This window comes from Oryzias melastigma, linkage group LG3, assembly GCF_002922805.2.
Source record: "Oryzias melastigma strain HK-1 linkage group LG3, ASM292280v2, whole genome shotgun sequence".
NCBI lineage: Eukaryota > Metazoa > Chordata > Actinopteri > Beloniformes > Adrianichthyidae > Oryzias > Oryzias melastigma.
In genome coordinates this window covers 3,921,102-3,940,995 of record NC_050514.1, presented here as the reverse complement: position 1 = coordinate 3,940,995, position 19,894 = coordinate 3,921,102, and the positions used below count along the sequence as shown (strand labels likewise).

General features: G+C 37.9%; 1 protein-coding gene across 1 annotated transcript in view; it reads left to right on the top strand.

Moving 5' to 3' along the window:
- The window catches only part of muc15 (mucin 15, cell surface associated), a 15,946-nt gene extending 4,233 nt beyond the window's left edge, over positions 1-11,713 (top strand). The window contains exons 2-4 of the mRNA XM_024296387.2: positions 2,585-3,448; positions 7,080-7,250; positions 9,389-11,713. Coding sequence (XP_024152155.1) covers positions 2,602-3,448; positions 7,080-7,250; positions 9,389-9,504 — 1,134 coding nt within the window. The 5' untranslated portion in view covers positions 2,585-2,601 and the 3' untranslated portion in view covers positions 9,505-11,713. The remainder of the gene's footprint in view (positions 1-2,584; positions 3,449-7,079; positions 7,251-9,388) is intronic.
- The last annotated feature ends 8,181 nt before the right edge of the window (positions 11,714-19,894 follow it).

Below are 19,894 nucleotides of genomic sequence, written 5' to 3'. Positions count from 1 at the left end.
GTTATTGGGACTATAATAATGAATAAAAAAAACAACATATATAGAATAACTTTTTTTTCCATTTTGGAGACATTATCTAGTGGCCTGAAAGGTACTGCAGTTTAATGGATTTTACTTTAACTTCCAACAAATATTTCTTTATAATTATTAAATTAATGTTCAAAAAATCATAAATCAACCTCTTTGACCTTTGATGCATTTTACAAGTAAGCTCACTTTATAGTGATTGGAGAAGGATGGCAATTTAAAAAAAATCAGATCTCACCATTTTATGGTGTCAAAACATCTTATATTCAACAAGATGAAACTGAACTCACCTGGTTTTAGAAAACCTAAAGCAACGTTTTTTTTCTTTTCCAAGCATGGTGGAAACTCGATTTTTTGTTTTTGTTTTGTTTTTTTCATTTCAGCGACTGAGATGCACTCCCACTCCCTCGCCCGCCGGCCTGGACCATTTCTCTAAATGATGAGCACATTTGAACAGTTTGATCCAGTGTTCACACAGCAGGCAGGAGCCGGCTACAACCTAAAGCTTTTCAATTTATTTTTTCAAAGAGTGGGAAAAAAAAGAAAGATGCACGGACAGCGTGCTAAAAAAAGCATACTGCCCAGAGATGAAAGTTTCTTGGTGTTTTCACAAACTAATACAGTTGTTATTTGAGCTTACTTAAGAATATCTACCCACAAACTACTTGATGTTTCAAACAGAAGAGAAAATATACTTTTTTAAAGAAAAAAAATCAAATTCTGACTATAAGTCACTCTGGAGTATAAGACGCAGCTGCTAAAAAATGTTACTATCAGTGCAAAATACTGATACACACACTTACAGTGCCCCCTAGCGGTTGTTACCAAAAAAAAAAAATCATACATTAGTCGCACCCCCACCCCAAAAATGCTAAAACAATACAATATATACTTTGAAGAATACAGCACTGCTCAACAGGGATTATTTTGAATTTCTAAAAATGTATTATGAAAGTTAAAGACATATTTATATTTGCGTGTTTAGACCACAGTTCCTGCAGGCACAAATGTTGAAGGAGGCCTTGCACAATGACTCTAACAAGGAACAAAGCCACCTAAAGCCGCCTCACCAAAGTGACTCAGAGCGAGCACAAGGGTAGCCTGCAGGGAATTGAGGAGATTTGCGTACTGGAGCCACGCCAAAGGGAGAACATGTTGCTCAGAGAACATTTGTGTTACTGTCAGTTCATCATGTTTCACAGGAGTTTTTGTTCAAACTTTATTAAACTCAGTTACCAAGCAGGACTGACTTTAAATAAATAAATAAATAAATAGAATAAATGTCTCATGAGCGATGAGTCAATAATCTGACATGAACTATGACATCCAGAAACAGAAGTAAATTAAAATTTTCTCATGTACAGCTGAGCTTTAGTGTAAATCAAAAGGTTTTAACTTTTAGAAAAGAGGCAGCAACCTCTGTGGTGTTATTTTGTTCAACAGCAGAATGGTGGGACTACACTTGATTGGTAATTGGTGACTTAGCTGATGATCTAATCAGGGGCCGAATAAACCAGTTCCTAAAAGAAAACCAAAACACAATACAAAAAAAAATAAAACAAAATTTATTTTTATTTAGTTAGTTAGTTCTAACAGTTCATTTTTGGTCTTGTACAAACAAATACAAACAAATTTTAATGAGAAATGTTATCCAAATTCAAAGAACGACCATCTGTTGCGTCTGGTATTTAACTACCCAACCGATTCACCAGCAATATCAGTGTTTGAATGGTTTTAAAATACAATGTTCCCTTACATATCACTATTCAATTTTTGCAATCTTGCTGTTTCGGGAATATCTTTTAGTGCAATGTTAGTTTTTTTTTTAAATTGTACAAACAGTATTATGGCCTGATTGGTCACTGACCTTGTCCATCAATGTCCTCCGTGCTTTATCACCTGTACAGAGTGAATTTAGTTCGTCAAATCCACAGAAATCTTCAATCATGATCAGACCTTTAGTTTTTATTCTACACTGTAAAAAGTGAAAGGTTGGATCACTTAACAAAATTGTAATTTGTTAAATTTAAAATCATTAGTTTCTATGATTACAATCTTGAGTTCAGTAAACCATCAACCCAAAAGTTTTATTTGATGAAAACTAAACATTTTATTTGTGACAAATAACAGAACTTTTGTTAATTGATTCAATATTTCACTTTTTTCACTGTATAGAGCTGGACTTATTTCTCTATGAAAGTTTGAACTTTGAGAGTTTAAACAAAAAAAAGGTGAAAATGTTCTTGTCTACCCGAGAGAAGTATAAAGGGTGTAGTGAGGAGTTTTTAAACATCTGCAATTCTACTTCACATATTTCACCTACCGCGGAATATTTATTGAACAAAACTCCCACGATAAACGAGTGAACACTATACCCGAGTTTAGTTTGCCTACTTTTAGAAGACTTTTCACATCTATGAGCAGCAATGAAGTCACATTGCTTGTATGTTTGTTTTTGGTTATATATTCATTTTTTGTGTTTTTGCACAGATGTGAACACAAACCAAAGCTGCTTCTTCTGACATGGTTTGTTTACTCACCATCCCTTCTGTTTCAGATTGACTCAGAGACACAATGAAGTCCCTCAAAATTGCAGCAGGTCTACTTCTGCTTGTTCAAGCGTTTCACCTGGCACTGCTTCAAGACTCGACGGACTCTCCCGGACGCACCATTCCCCAAAGCTGGCTCCGTGACCAAAAACAAAATGCTCTTGTCACAAAAGAAGAGAATGACTATGATCAGGGTTTTAGTAGCGGGACACCAATGGATGACACAACCATGGGACCTGAAGAGGAGAAAAATGTGGACAGGACTGACCGAGACATGTCAAATAACCAAAGTAAAAACTCAATAGGCCAGCAATCAGAATTTGAGAATAATACAATTGTGGAGCAAGAATTTTCAGATGCCAACATCTCTGATGTGAGCCAAACCAACACCACTCAGCTTGAAGAGGTACTTAATGCAACAGCAAATGTGGAGAATGCGACCCGCGCTGGAGATTTTTCAAACAGCACTGAGATACAATCAACAACTTCCGCTCCAGAGAACAACACAACAGCGCCGGATGTGAACAAAGGGCTAACAAACAGTACAGAAACTAACAATACCACCGTCCAACCTACAGCTGCACCAAACCCAGAAAACAGCACTGGAACAAACTTCACAACTGCACCAGATCTAAACGATGGAATCAAAAACAGCACAGAAACCAACAACACGACCATCCAGTCTGTTGCTCCAAACCCAGAAGACGGCGCTGGAACAAACATCACAACTGCAGCGACCACAGCAGGACAGGAGACATCTACCCTGTCTCCATTTACAACAGTGCAGAACCCAGAGAGTTCATCAACTGCTGCTCTCAATACACTGGAGAAGACCAACAGGACTGGCACACTCGTGGGGGGCTCAGAAAAAGGTACTTCTGCAACTTTTAATTCACAGTTTAAAGTCTTAACTGTTAATTTACTAACTTTCTTCCATAGTCAATTTGTGGACATTCCTACATTTAGGAGAAACTCCCGTATAAATTTGAGACTTTTAAGCAAATAAAAGGCACGGTTATCTAAGTTATAAACCAAGAATATCGTCCTAACTCCCCACAACTTCTATCTTTCGTTCTCTATTCTTTTCTTTGGCTTTACCACATTTAGCAGTGCCCATTTTCCCACTGGCGCTGGACAAATGTCCACTCTTTCCAAGGTAAAGGTTAGATTAGGTTTCAGGTTCTGCCGTTGAGGCCACTGTGAGGAAGGGGTGTGTTACATCAACCCTTTCAGCAGCACAAAGACACCCTGTTTTAGCGGTGAAAAAGACCTGAAACAGATGACAAGAGACAGAGGCCAAAAGATACCCGCACTGCTTCCGAAGGGGCGTGAGACTAGTTTCTGGTGTCGACCTGAGAGATAGGAGATTGGAGTGGAAAAAGCTGTTTGTCACAGACACTTGTTCAAATCAATCTGCAATTCAATATTTTCCATCTAGCGCAGAGAAAAGTGTCTTCCTTTTGCAGAATGAATTTGGGAAAGCTCAGTCACAGCAAAATAGCCTACAGAGGGCTGGCACACGCTTGGTATTAAACTAAAACTCACATCACATGGACAGATTTGACAGCAGGACATAACGCTAATAGATGATGGCAATAAGCAGCAGGAAAACGGCTGTGAAACTGTGGGCAACCCACAAGGAAATGGAGTTTTGCTGTGACAGGGCCAGTGTGTTCAGCACAGAGACACCCACTGTTGTGTGCAGACAAACAAGCCAATACACATCAGCTCACAATTCCACTTGGTTTTGTACGACCGAATGAATAAAAATGTCCTTTCAACTTAGGTGCTTGACTGCAATAGACTCTGAGAATTAGGCCATACTTGTTTCGTGGTTCATTTTTTAACATTATAGCTACTTTCATTGCATTTTAGCTAACCGTTTTGGCTAAAATGTTAATGATAACTAAAGTTGGTAAATATCATAATTAAACGATACTCTAAAAGTTCACAAAACCTCACCCTTTATCTTTGTGAGGTAAATAAAGTGTTGAATTGATACTATATGTTAATTTACTACAAATAGTAATGATTAAGCTAATATTAATTGTGTTAGCAAAACCAAGTCTGAGATATCTAGTTATTAGATTTGAGAAATGCATTCAGATGCTGAGTGTTAAAAGGCTCTCTCCAAAATCTATTAAATGTTCCTGTGCGCCTATCTAAACACTTACATTATCACAAATTCATATATAGCTTCCAAAGATGTTGATGAAGACTGTCTCGGTGCTAAAAACGTTCCAAGATTGCCTTTTCATCAACTACAAAGGATAAAATCTTTAGTCTTTTTGCCTTCTGAGGGCAGAGATAACTGCTCTTCAAAAACGTATTCTGTGCATGAAGTGATGGTTATTCTCCTGAGGATAAATAGGTATTGTATCCAGGTGTGTATAGTCACCGTCACAAACGGGCAAACAGCTGGTTCTACGTGCAGCAGGTTTATTAGTTCAGACAGGAACTAAGAAAAGCTAAAAATCCACAGAGCTAAATCAGAGTCAGACAGGCAGGGGTCAATCACGAGGATGGGATCATCAAAGAAGAGAATAGAGTTGTCAGAGTCCAGGCGAGGGTCAGGGCAGGCGGGAGGGAATCAGAGTTAAAGCAGAGTCAGGTACATAGAAGATCAGGTCCAGATAGAAACGCTCGGTAATCTAGGCAGAGTGGCACAAACAATACTAAGTGAGAATCTGTGCAGTGCTGAAGTGTCCTGTGAGTGATTGTCAATGAGTATCAAATGAGCGGCATGAGAGGAGTGTGCACTGGGATTGCTGGGAGATGTAATGTGTTAAGTGATCTGTAGACAGCTCCCGCCGGTGACCAGAGGGGGGAGACAAAGCGCTGACTCCTGACAGTTACAATAAAAAGTTCAGGGTTTTCCGTATCTTAGGCGCACTGGATTATAAAGCCTACTCCTCAATGAATGGCATGTTTTTGAACTTTTATCATATATTAGTGGCAAATACACAGTAACTCTAGAACTTGTTTGAGACCTGCTGCACATTAATCATGTAAGAGTATTCACGACAGCTAAAAACAAATGTTAGTGCGACTACGTTAACTCCTAACCTTATTAACAACACATAGAAACAAATTCTAACAATAGCTACGCAATAGCAACAATGATATATATGTACAAAACATTCAACCTTGTTTGTGCTTTGTAAAAAACAAACTGACCTCTCAGAAACACTTTTGTGTCAGTGAATATGAACAGAATGAATCCATATGTAATCCATGAATATAGGATCTGTACTTTGAAAAAAACATTAAGGCTTTTAAGTGTTTGACTCATAGTGTAAAAACACTGTACATAAAGAAAAGGAAGCTGTAGCAAAAATTTACTTTATTTTTACATTGTTCATTGTTATTTTAACATTTATCTTTGATTTGTGGCTTAGGCTAATGTTTGTCACAATGCCATTACTATTTAGGTTTTGATTACACATTAATCATTTTTTGCCTGTCATCACGTCATAATTTAGAGGCTGTCGTTATGGAGCTAACATCTCATTAATCTCTTCTAATTTTGACCTGGTTTTAGGGTTTTTGCTAACTTTTTAAAAATCAATAGAAAGAAAGATCCACATATGTGAACTTTTTATTGACAATTACTTCACCGTTTGATAATCTAAGCAAAAACTAAGAAACAATCTACTAAATATTCTCATATCTTTTTATTCTTCGCAAAACCAAAAAAAAAAAGGGATAACCAATGGGCTTCTATCAGTGTACTTCCAACCAGAATAGAAAAAAGGACATAAATAAAGCAGTCTACAAAAATCCCCCTCCACTTGTTATTTATCATATCTAAAGTGAAGGGAAAAATAAAATGCAGAATATCTTTAGGTTCACTTTCCCCTTAGGTCAGGGCCAAATTGATCCAACCAAGTGGATAAATTGAGCCATTTATAAATAAGTGGAGGAACTGAATTATTTATGGGTATGTCCCATTGAAAAAATGCTGCATTTCTGCGTCTTTAAGGAGGACAACCCTGTGACTTTCCTACACATTTATCATCATCTTGTCTTCAAAAGTGAAACTGAACAGCAAGCAACTTATGAAACTTCTATCCGTAAACTCTGTGTTTGTTATTAAAACTCAATTAGACACTTCTTATACTTTTCTTGATTTTATGTAATTAGCTCTGCAGCAGTTACATGTGTAGAATTACTACATCCAATTGATCCACAGAGACGTTGAATCAGCTATGCTGCTTAATTAGCATTCAGTCATGGTTTCCGTTATTTAGATGATGAACGCAGCATGCCACCTTAAAATATTTAAATGTATTCAAGAAATTATCGCGCTTCTGGCATGTTAATTGCATTAATTATTACAGAGTAAATTCTACAATTCTGACTAATTAAGATGTGTATCTATGGGTTTGCTCACATTTTCACTCAAAAACTCTGTGACATTTAGCCCTAAGAGATGACAGATAAAAGTAATTTTGGTGTTGACAAATTATCTCTAACCCACCCCATCTCATTTCTCTAATGAAGGTTTGGAAACAGACCCTTACAGGAGTAGGAGGAGTGTGGCGTGGGTTGCTGTGCTGGGAACGGTGGCAGTGGTGGCTGTTGTCGGATTTGTTGCGTACAGCGTCATGAAGAAGCGACAACAAAAGGCTTTCGCCCACAGGAAGCTGGTTGAAGAGTTCCCCTCAGAACCAGGTAGGTGCTGAATGTTACTGACAACCTTATCTGACCTGACCAAGATCTCTCATGTTAAGTATCTCTTTGCAGTTATTGCTTTATGCAGAGACACTTGAGTTCATCTATTTTTACTCACAATTTCACTGCAACATATGAGGCAAAACAAATTAGTTCCTGTTAATCAGCAATCTTTAGATCTGTTGGTAGATTTTATTGCCTCCAGTCTTTATTGTACCTGGCTTCTGGCTAGAGTTCAATAACTCATCCTTGTTTAATAAGCTAACCTTCCCATAATGAGGCAATCTAGCTACACTTGATAGGATCATGAAATATGATCGCTCAAATTATCCCATTTTTGTTCTGATGATACTTTATTATTCAGAGTTCTCCTGCACCGTCATGTACTTAACCTCTTGTTAAATTACAGTCAAATTCAAAGTATCTGCTCAAACAAAATTATTTTTACCACAAAATCAAACACATCCAAATAAAGAGATTTGTAAACAGAAACAAATCTTTTTGTTAGGAGTTCATTAAGGTGAAGTGTTCATCATTTTGAATCGTTGCTGTTTATCTGCGTTCCTGCTGATAATACTGTAGAGCAGGAGACAGAAAAACATTAACGTATTTCTGCACTATAAGGTGTTCTTAAGGCCTCAGTGTGTATTCACACCGAGTTTGCTTAATTTGGTCCAGATCGAGTCATGAACTTTGCGTTCGGTCAGACTTCAACAAGACGTTTCTGTTTGGAACCAAATCTTGTCAACAAAACCATGTGACTAAAGATCTCTTCTTGGCCAGGAATTATGAGGACAGGGCAAAACTACAAGAGAAAGAATAATGAAAGTCCTAAGCTTTGTAATTCTCATGTTATTCCTCTTGTTATTGCACTGATCAATTTTGAACATCTGCATTAACATCAAGTACAACATTTTTCAAGGCTATTTTGGTACAGCAGAGACATGCTGCAAAGTGGCTACTGAGAATGGTTCGCTGTAAAGTGTTCATGACATATAGATTACAGAGAAAACAGTGTGAGAAGTCATGCCCATCACACTAAAAGTTGTTTTAATGAGCCTGCATTCTCTCAATGAGTCACTGTGTCTCGTCATTGCTTTACATTTGTCTGTGGGTCATTGGTTTCTTCCTTCCTGCTCTAGTTTACATACCGGCTACGGTGGCCATTTTGGCCCAGTTGATCCGCTCCGAGCACAGAGCCTATTCAGACCGAGAAATTTCACAGTGAACCGAAATTTAGTCAGACTGGAAACAAAGAGAGCGCTTCCTGGTCCCAGACCAGGGTCTGATTGGATGTATACAGACTGAAACTTTGTTCTGGATTTTATATATATATATATATATATTTTTTTTTTTTCAGTCTTTCACAGTATATATAAATTTTATATATACATGTATATAAAAAAATTATATATTTTATTTATTATAATTATAATTTTTTAAGTGTATATTTATATTTTATTTTATTTAAGTCCAGAAAATGTTATGTTTCGAGTAAAACATTAGCACAAGACCCTGTCACAAATGACGAACTTATAAAAAAACATACTTACCTTCTGTGGAAGCATACAAATGACAACATTTGACTCAGGCATTCTAAATATTGTGAAAAATATGTTACTGCGACAATGTCATAAACAAGTCAACTTCTTCTGCGGTTGATTTTAGAATATTGGTGCAGACTTTATGGCACATACAAAAAAACATCTTCTTTTTAGAAAGCATTTGATTTGTCAGTTCTACTAAGTGATGCAGTGGCTGACACTATGAAAAATGACACCCAGAGCAGTTAGGAAAAAAATAAACTACTATTCAGCCGGGATAGTGGCAGCAATTTCAGGAAACAAAGAGACTTTGACATTGATTTTTTTTTTTTTTTTGTGGTAGTATTCCACTTGGAGTCAGAATAAAATTAACATTCTGTAAATGACATCATTGTTGTATTTTATTAAGTTTTTTTTTTCAGTCTTACACCTTGTTTTAATGAACTTACAATACATACAATACATGCCAAATGAACCTTAAAGTGCTGATTGGAGCAACAAAAGGGGTGTAATGCTTTCCTACACCAAAATACTTTTTATAACAGATGATCAAAAACAGTGACATTTCATTTTAGTTTTTTTTCTGTTTTCCAGTTCTTAGATTAGACAACGGGGAGCCTTTGGACTTGCGCTATGGTGGTTCCGGTTATTACAACCCAGGACTCCAAGGAGACGACATCCAAATGACCAACATACCATCACGCCGCTGAAACGCCTCAAGATCAAAGTTACAAACTCTTTTTAAAGAAAGCGTGCCATTCATGGTTACCACAATCGGACGGAACGTGGAGTTTTGTAAATAGGACTGTCTTCACAGGAACGTTTGGGAAAGGGGACCAGGGTCTGCTGTTAATGATCACAAATGATACTTCACATATACACAGTTTATGCAATGAATTAGCGAGATTTATTGTGCTAAAGAAAAGGGAACTGCTGATGGTAATCTGAGGAACACTATAACAGCCAAAGTAAACGTTTGGCTCATTTATTTCGCCAAAGGGAATCAAATGAAGACGTTTTTTTTCAGATGAAGGATACAAAACATTTTTATATATACATACATATTTTTTCTTAAATGTAACTCTCCTTTTGAGGGTAGAAATAGAAGCATTAATAGATAGGCAATCCAAATCAAATGAGAAACGGCTGAATGCTGCTTCTGCTGATGGACACACATGAATAAAGGGGAGAAATGCCAGCGTCCCACTGTGTGAGAACAGATGACACAGCTGGTCCACTGAGGCATTTGAGACGAAATTCAGAAGGCACGGGGAACAATAACATCATCCATATCAGCAATCACCTGCTGCTACAGCATGAGGCAGGCAATAACAAGTCAAATTTATATCACGCTTTGAGATGTTCCAGAACTGGCAGTCGCAGCCAGAGCCGCGAATTGAGCCGTCAAAACAGAGGACTACCACCTCCCCGCACACACGCTCGCAAGAGCTTTTTTTTGTTATTTAGAGAGCCCAGTTTCAGCATTCTGGGAAAGAGTTGTGCCTTAGCATTACTTAGCTTTCAATAATGATAATACATTGCTCCGGTCTTCTGACCTCCAGGTGTCCAACCCAGCACGTATTTGAAGTGGTCGCAGCCACAAGTGCACCTTAAAAAAGCATGTCATTTTCCCTGCAAATAGTCAAGAGCCATTATTCTTTTTTATTTGTATTTTTGGGGGGTTTGTTAAATTGGCCTTAACCTCGACAGATCCTAGGAGAGTGTTTTATTTGCAGGGCTTAAATGAAATCTTTGACCTATGCACTTCATGTTTTTTCTAAGATCTAAGTGTCCTGATTTTTTCTTACCTTCAGTTAGCATTAAAGACCCACTCCAATCAACTTATGATCTATTTTCCAGTCGTCTTTATTTATGATTATGCCGTTTTTAGCCAAAATCAACAAACTTCCCGTTCATTCAAAACTGGCCTCTGAATTGTGGGAGGGGAGTAGCCATTGACCAATGGGAGAAACCCTGCACTTATTTCCCATCATCCCTTTGTTTACACTTCCTCTCGCTAGCTTATAGCCCCTCACAACCCCAAGCTAGCATTAGCATTGCCTGAAAGGGGTCTTCAGGGAGCGTCAACGCATCCACCATGAAGTTCTCAAGAAGATCCATTCAGGATCCACATTTCTTCTGCATGAAAGGATTCTTTTACAGCAGAAACTCTAGACTGGTTGAGTCTAGCATAGAAAAAAACTAATCATGAAATGTGAGCATGATTCTGTGACTCTGGTTAATCTTTAGGTGATTTTTTTTAGTGATTTTTATAAATAAAGTTTATTAAATTAATAAAGATGGTGAGCAATATCCGGGCCAGATGATAGCTTGGACCTATATGGATCTATTGTCCTATAAGTGGATGCATCGGAGTGGAGGGGATCAGGAATAATTTACTTAACGACTACAAGCTTTTTCAAACTGCATTTTTTCATCTGCTCCTCATTCACATTGATTTGAATAAAGAAATACTCAGAAATTTAATTTTATGCTACAAGAGCATGTTAAAAACGCAATTTTAATTGGAGTGGGTCTTTAAAATATTTGTATACTTTTTAATTGTATATTTAAAAAGATGTTTTAGCTTGCTCCATCTTCTCAATCATTACCAGAGTGAAGCCTGTATTCAATCAATAGGGGCTGTGATCATGATTGATACTGTATGTGCCTCGGTGCTGCCTAACAGCAAGTCAGAAATGTTTTTTTGTGGAGCGGTTCGATGCAGCGGGCGTGTCAGCTTTGCTCCTTTCTGTGCTCTAATTTCTGACATCAATCAGTGCTGTGCATCACCGCCCTAAAGAATCACTGCAATTACTGCTGCAATAATAGAACAGATTGATAATTGGAGACTTCAACACCTTTGCTTGTAAGATAAAACAAACCTGATGATGCCTTAATAAAACCCTGGAAAATGTCTTTTTTTTTTTTGTCTTGCAAATCTGTAAAAATACTTGAATTCCTACTTTAGATGCTTTAGCAGTAAGATTTTCATTCGTCAAACACACAGATGTAAAGAAAAAAAACATGCACTTACTACTAGGAACGGATTTTAGGATCCAAGAGAGTTTATTTCATTGATTTGATCACACTAAATTGATTTAATTAGTCATAACAATTTTTTATGTGATGTTCTGGAGTGCTTTTGGTGAGAAATGGAATATTTCCTTGGGGAGTTTTGGCAGGTTAATTCACACTTTGAGCAGAGGCAAATTAATTGAAATGAAATTAAACGATTGCTATCCAAACTGAAGCCATGTCCAGCTTTTACTGGCTCACATTTCATTCATTTTCCTCAAACTAATTGCTGGAAAGAAGTCCAACCTACAAGCAATCCCAGTGTAAAAACACACGTCTCTTCATCTGATAAGCCTCTGCAACCCTTTCAGTAGTCAGCACTTCTTTAGACAGAGTGCCTGGGATTTTTAATTAACGCCAAGTTTTGAAGAAAGTGGTGGATAGCATCCAGGCAGACAACTTTATTTGGTTCTTGTCTTTTTTGTACCAAGATTAAGCATTTGGACCACACCTGCTCATATTGCTTTGCCTTGGTTGCATTAACTAACACAGCGGACATTGACCTCTACGGATGCTGCAGGTTTTTGGGTTGTCCAGGTCCATGGAAAGTTTAACTACATCTTACGGGGAGGGCGTGTACATCCTGTGTGGCCACTTTAGACCACGTCATGAAAATGAAACATACAGTACAATTGTCTTGCGTGTGGTAAGTGTATTATATATTTGTAAGGATAATGTAGGCCCATATTAGCTTCTTCTCCAGAGACTTCAGGAACTGGTGGGCCGTCTGTACTGCTGCTGTGGCATTTTCAGCCCAGGAGAGGTTCTCTTTACTGATCTGCATGCCCAGATACCTCAGATGGAGGTTCTTCCCTGAACACAACCTTTCTAGTCTGCTGACCTCATCCCTGTAGTTTTACTTATCCTCCCCTGAGATGAGCCCAGCCACAGTGGTGTTGTCAGCAAATCTGATGATAGACTTAGCTGAGTGGGTCAATGTGCAGTCTGAGGTGTAGAGCGTTAAGAGGAGGCGGCTCAGTGCACATCCTTGTGAGGATCCAGTGTTGAGAGTGATAGTGGAGGACAGGTGGAGTCCGAGTCAGACAGATTGTGGGCGTTCTGTCAGAAAGTCCTTGCTCCATGTGCAAATTGAGAACAGGAGGCCCAGGTGTTGATGTTTCTCTGCCAGTATTCCAGGGATGATGTTGTTAAAGGCTGAGCAGAAATCCAGGAAGAGCATTCTCATGTAGTTCCCTGGGTGACTCAAGGCAGAATGTAATGCGATGGATAGGCATCTTCTTTAGAACGGTTTGTATGCAAACTGGAGCAGCTCTAAAGTCGGTAGACAAAGTAAGGGTGAAGGTAAGGGCAACAGACAACATAAGACTATATTTGTGTTGACTTTTGAATGTTTTAAATTAATTACATACAAAAGAAATTGGTTTTATGCACACCACTTATCAATTTTTCTGCTAAAAGCTAGCAGTACAAGATCAGCCTAGCTTAAATCTTGCCCTAAACTATTAGCCTAGCTAACAGCTAGCACTAAAAGCAGGGCTGCCAACACTCACGCATTGGACATGAGACTCGATCATTTGATTGTTTTTCTCACGCCCTCACGCCACCCCCCTGTTTCTCATGCTGAAACACAATTAAACTTATTTTTTACCTGTTATTCATTTATTTTTTTTGTGGAATGTATTTGTTGAGGCTGAAGAAACACTGGTAGGATCCATAAATTATGCCTTCAGATATTCTGGTAGGGATCTTTGTTCACGCGCATGTGCACGCAACCCTTTACTGAGCCGCACTCGCTGCATTAAAACATCGTACATGCATCCCATTCACGGGGTGTAAGTTTTGGGGTTGTCCAGGTCCACAATGTAGACAACTGCGGCCACATCTCAAGGTGAGCGCAGGTGTCTTTCAGTTCCCTTGAGGCTCGTTCATCGTTTTTAAAGGGATTGGAATGTGTGGTTGTTATGTATGGAAGACTAAAAGAGCCAAATTGAAATAAATACTTTATATACACCATTAAAATAATAAATAAATGTGTCATTAATTATTTAAAATTGGCATTTAATAAATAAATGTGGAAATCAATAAATAAATAAATAAATGTTGAAATATATGTGGCATTAAAATACTAAAATAGGCATTAAAAATCACATTTAAATATTTCATGACACATATAGTTATTTTCATGGCCAGTGTTGGCCAAAAGAGACAAATTGAAATAAATACATAAACCATGAAATTATTAAATAAATGTGTCATTAATTATTTAAAATTGTCATTAAATAATTAAAAGTGGATATCAATAAATGCGTGTTTTTAAATATGTGGCATTAAAATATTAAATATTGCATTTTAGAAGCATTTTTAAATGTTTCATGACAGATTTAAATATTTCACGGACCAGTATGGGCTAAAGGAGACAAATTTAAACAAATATATTTAATGTGAAATCATGAAATAATGAAAATGAAATGTGAAAACGTAGTTTCACAGTGATGCTGAAGTATGGCAAAAGGAAAAAAAAAATAAAATAAAAACCTGTGCAGCCATAAACTTTGCTCTTCCTACTCGCACATGCTCATGCTCCATCCACAGACACGCTCTTATATTGTCACAGCTGTCATCTCACCAGCAAGTTTCAAAACACAGGAATAACAACTGCTTTTTAATTTCACCACAGCAACTTTTTTTTTTCCTTCAGTGCACATTAATTTAAATTGCCTGGTCATGAAAGCTGACACTGAGAGTAAAGAACATCTGTGAAACTATGAAGTTTTATTGAAAAAAAAAAAGCTGCAATGTGTATATGGGTGGGCGGAGTCTCAGTGGCAGCACTTTGCGAATGGACCCCTTCCTTGTGACGCCATGGGGTAACAAAGATCATTATGAGAAGTGATTATCACTCTTTTAAAAATCTGAAAAATACAAATTGACGACAGACCTTTAATGCAAACTGCCCCCCAACCGTTTCAACGCACGGCGAATTCACTGCTCGCCGCATGTCAAAAATGTAATCCTGCAGGGATGATGCTGGTTTATTTATTGTGAATAGTTCCACAACAATCTGTATCTGAAATTTTCATTTGAAAACAAAAAAAAAAGTTGAAAGTGAAGAAAAGATTTGAAACTGAAAAAAAAGTTTTGAAATTGAAATTTTGAGTTTTTAAAACTAAAACAACAGAACATTTGAAGCTGAAAATAGCTAGGTTTATTTTTGAATAGGAAAACGTTTTGGACATTTTACATTTTTTTTGGCCAAACACCAATACTTTTTTAAAAATGTTTATTTTGGGGGGTTTCAAATGTTTATCGCCCCAAAATAGCTTCATAGGTGTTGGGTTCAAGGAGGTTGGAAAAAATAAAAAAGCAGTTTAACGTTTAATCATCTCACCCCCTTCACCCTTACTTACACTTACATGTTGTCTAAGTGTTCGCTACAATCTAAGCATGCCTTTAAATAAAAATGTACATAAACATTTTTGCTGTACGGATTCATTGGGTGGTGTCCAATCTTAACATTTTGTGTAGGCCACTTGCAGGTTCGCCCAATTTTTACCCAGTAGAAAGCCTGTATCCAACTTTCAGGGCAGTTCTGACTAAAACATTAGTCACATTTACCAGTAGAAGGGTTGATCCATATGGGTTCTGCGGGTTTTTGGGTTGTCCAGGCCAGTGGAGGATTGTAGACAGGTGCGGTCACTTCTGAAAGAGAGCACAGGTGTTTCTTCCAGTTTACTTGTAGGACGTCATGAAAATGGAAAGTACCATTGTTGTGTGTGTGGTAAATGTAGCGTATTTCTTAGGCTAACGTAAGTTACATGCACCCACGATGTATGAGTGATGCTAACATAGTGTTCTTATGTCAAACTGATCATGTTCAAATGCTATCAGGGTGTGCATGTGATACATGTCCACATAAGCTGCACTCTGCCTAAAGAACTGCCATAGGATGCCAACAGATCCCCGCGTTGTCTGCAGGATTTGGGCGACTTAGTAAAAAGCAGGGCTGGGAATCGATTAAAAAAAAAATTAACTAATTAATCGCAGACCTTTTTTTTTTTACAGTAATTACAGTATTTGCTAACCACTCATTATCTACAAATAATCACAAAATTAAAACTACACACAACACTGTACATTTAGCACATACATTTTTAATTAAGGCTGTCAATTTATATGTATATATATCACATTAATCTCACTTTTGTGTTGTGATTAAAAACAATTAATCATAATGTTTTACTTGGTAAATTTGATGACAACAGGCCATAGAGAATTTTTTCCATCATTGTTATTGTCTGAAGTGTTTAAATTTCTCAATTGTTTACTCAGATATCCCAAAAGTGTCATTTGTGTTCACAAAAACACATCAACAGTAAGATGAGCAGAACTGTAAGGACTTTTAGGTCTAAGAAAACGAAGATACTGACCATCAGCCATAAGAGACGAAGCTGCTGACCTGAAAAAAAAAACCCATACGACAGACTTGCGTTTCACCTGCTTCACCATTTCTTACCTTTGAATGTTGTCTATGAGTTTGCTGATGATCGCCGCATGCCTAAAAAAAGTTCATTATCAATGTCACCTTATGGGCTCAACGGGTTGTCTACAATCTTGAAAACTCCTGTGGGCCACAACCTCCCTAAGGTTGGCCCAGTTTTCACCCTCAGACAGCCCACATCCACCTGTAAGGACAGTTGTGACTAAGTATTACTGTTAGGCATTACTTTGAAATAGCACCCTGTTTTACTTTTTTTAATTTAGTCTTAATTCGCTACAATTAATTTTGCTTCATTGTTTATTACCAATAACTTTCATTAAAGTTTTTTTTTTTTAAAGCAGTGAGTCCCTGCTGCCTAACAGGAGCCTTTCATGGACACTGCCACAGGTGCAGCCAGAAAGGCTGAATGGGGCAGTACAGTTCACGGACCATTTGCCCCTAAAAAGCCTGAGGAGACACGTGTCGACACAACATGTGACTGCCTACCAGAGTGGAAACACAGTTCACAAAACAAATAAAGTGTTTTAAATATTCTAATTTGGTCCAAAAACCAGATTAACGGTTATATCTTTATAAACATCTTCACTTAGAAAGAATCTAGAAGAAGACAGTGTCTTTTAGTACCATGCAGGGCACTAAAAAGGATTGTTTTAGGACACGTTTTCAAGAGTATCTGTTTTCGCCTTTGTTGGACAAAAACAGCAATTCACTGTATCAGGATACTGCTGCCTCTGCCTGGGTCAAATTCCAGGTAAAGGTTGTAATTTAGACCATATACTTGACAAAAAGGGTGAACTCATTCTATCTGCAATTATCTACCTGCTCAAAAAGGAACACACATTTCTAAATAACACAATGACCTTTTTGACTTAATTTATAATGTATTTATGTTTAAACTACAGGGGACTTTCCTGTTTTATAGCTAGCGACATGCTACTTGTACTGTTGATGACACCAGCCCTGATACAGCACAGTCATAAAATTTAAATATATTCAAAATATGCAGACATTTTTATGAGTTTCAACAGATAAAAAATGAGGAACAAAAAAAAGTTGATGGGATTTTCTTGGATATATACTGCTCTGGGGAATACTATTCTTTCTTCTGCTGTGCTCACAGTGAATGCACTTCATGCATCATATTTGTGTCTGCCACCTCTCTTTAGATGCATGTCAAATTTGCTGCTAGATGCTTATCCAAAAATGTGTTCATAAACTTGACGTTCTTGACTTGTGTAGGAGGAATGGAAATTTAGGACAGAAGTGCTCACATGATTGGATTAGTATTCTACCCACTAAGCATGTAACGATTCTTCGTGAATCTGCAAAAAAACAATTGAAGCTCGTTAACGTTGTCATTGTTGCAGAAAATAAAAAAAATCCGTTTGTCAATGGTTTTGTCAATTTAGAAATGCAGAGTTGATGACATTTCTTTATGCAGGCTTGCTGTTAGTGTGTGTGCGCAGGAGGGGCTGCGTGCTCTTCAGTTGCACCCTAGAAAATTTTCCCAGCTCCTTCGGATTTAAAAGTTTCACACAAGTCAGACCCTCCAGGATTTTGGGATGTTGCGATCCCAATTATTAACAAAAATTCAAGCTAAGTCCAAAATTTGGTGCTCACTCAGAAACTTTACATTTTTATCACAACTTCAACTGCAGCTTTGAGGAATCTACCGTGACACGCAGCTTCATAACTGTTTCAGGCCCGGTTTCACAGGGTTTGACAGGCGTATCACGGGTAAAAAGTTGGAGAATCTGCCACACGCTTAGACGCGCCAGCTTTATGCATGATCGCGGAATTGCAGTGATACAGACACCAGAGTCCATTCCTCTGCCGCTCCGCTTCATGCCATTGCACGGCGGTACCGCTGTAGGCTACCACATGCAGTCTTCCGCGGTCTCAATTTTTGTGGAGTTCAAAATTGATTTCTGCGTCCAAATTTTGTACTGTGTGTATGCGTTTCGATCCTGCGCCCCTATATCATCCGTTGCCCTACCAGTTTGCTCCTAACAGCGTCTGTACCCTGGGGATGATTTTTTTTCCGTGCTCCAGTCATGATATGGCTGTGAAAGCCAGAAGGACCGGGCCTTTCCTTTCTGACTCCTTCCCAGGAGCCGTGCTCTTTTTTATTAACTCTAATTAGCCCTCTCTGTCTTTTTTTCCTCTGCAAGCTGCGCGTGAACGGTCATTCTCGCTGAGCGCGGGTGCACGCAGCAGCTGGTTGGGCGGGATTGCGCTGAGCGGGTACAGGTGTGGAGCGGTCCGTCACATGTGGAGCACAACATGAACAGAGTGTGAAAGAATTTGTCATAATTTCAGTATTATCTATAATTGTTTATTTGTGTTGAATCCTTAATGTTAGTAGAAAAACAGACAGTTTGGTGTAAGGGGCAAAAAGAAAACATACTTGACCTTAAAATATCTTTAATTCATTATGTTGAGAAAAAAAAAAATCGTGACTTTAAAATTGTGAATCGAATGGAATTGTAGCTTGACTGAATTTTTACATCCCTACCACTCGCTGATCGAATCACTGAAAATGTAACGTGCCCAAAGCTGAGTACCTGATTGATAGATGTGCCGCTGCAACCTCAAAATTCTAATATTTGAACCCGATTCACACCACTTAATACGTGCTGCTTCCAGACTGCTGCACCTGTCACTCAAATCGTGACCTCAGATTGCATCAGTACCATTGACTTTACATTGAAACTGGACACCCATTCGAATTGTGCTTGGTGTGAACGTACAGTCAAAACGTGCTCACACACCGGCTGCGTCGACTCACATTTATGGGGCCACTTTCAATTAAAAGTGCATGTAAATACAAGGAGAGCAGAATATTAGACTGTTTTTTTTTTTTTTTTTTTTTAAAGTGGCCACTCAAATGTGATTCATTAGTTATTATGCAGTATTTAATCACTATAAGCGTAATGGAGTCGTATTGTTTCTCATTATAAATCTAAAGCATTTACACTGTTTTTATGTCTTTTACACACACAAAAGTGTGTCAAAATTTAAAATATATGTCCAAAGCAACTACACTAGGTTTCTTTACACACAAACACACAAACACACACCATGTTCTCACAATCCTAATGACCCGCTCTCTTGGAATTAAAATAAAAACCTCTGGCATGACCTCACATGTAATGACTGTGTGTCATTTTGTTCTGGTCTTTCTGGTAATGAGTTGTATTGATCTCTACGAACATCGCAAGATGGAAAAGCATGTCAGTATTTGGTAAAAAGTATGTCACACCAGATCATTCATTCCCCAGGTGATTTATTAACTTGGATAACAAGCAGGAAGTGGTGGCATATGGGGCTAATACTCAGCTGCTGCCTCAGCTCCTACTGCCAAACCTTCTTCATGAATCCACTGAGAAAGGCTCCTAAAAAAGAAAGGGCAGACCGGGCCGCTGTTTTACAAACTATTTTAATGCCCAAACATCTCCTGGGCTCTGTACTCTCAAGGGAAACTGAAGATTGTATTTATTTAATGACTTTGGGTTCAGGAAAGGAAATACAAATCAACGTAATTCCAGTAGATTCTGAAGCGG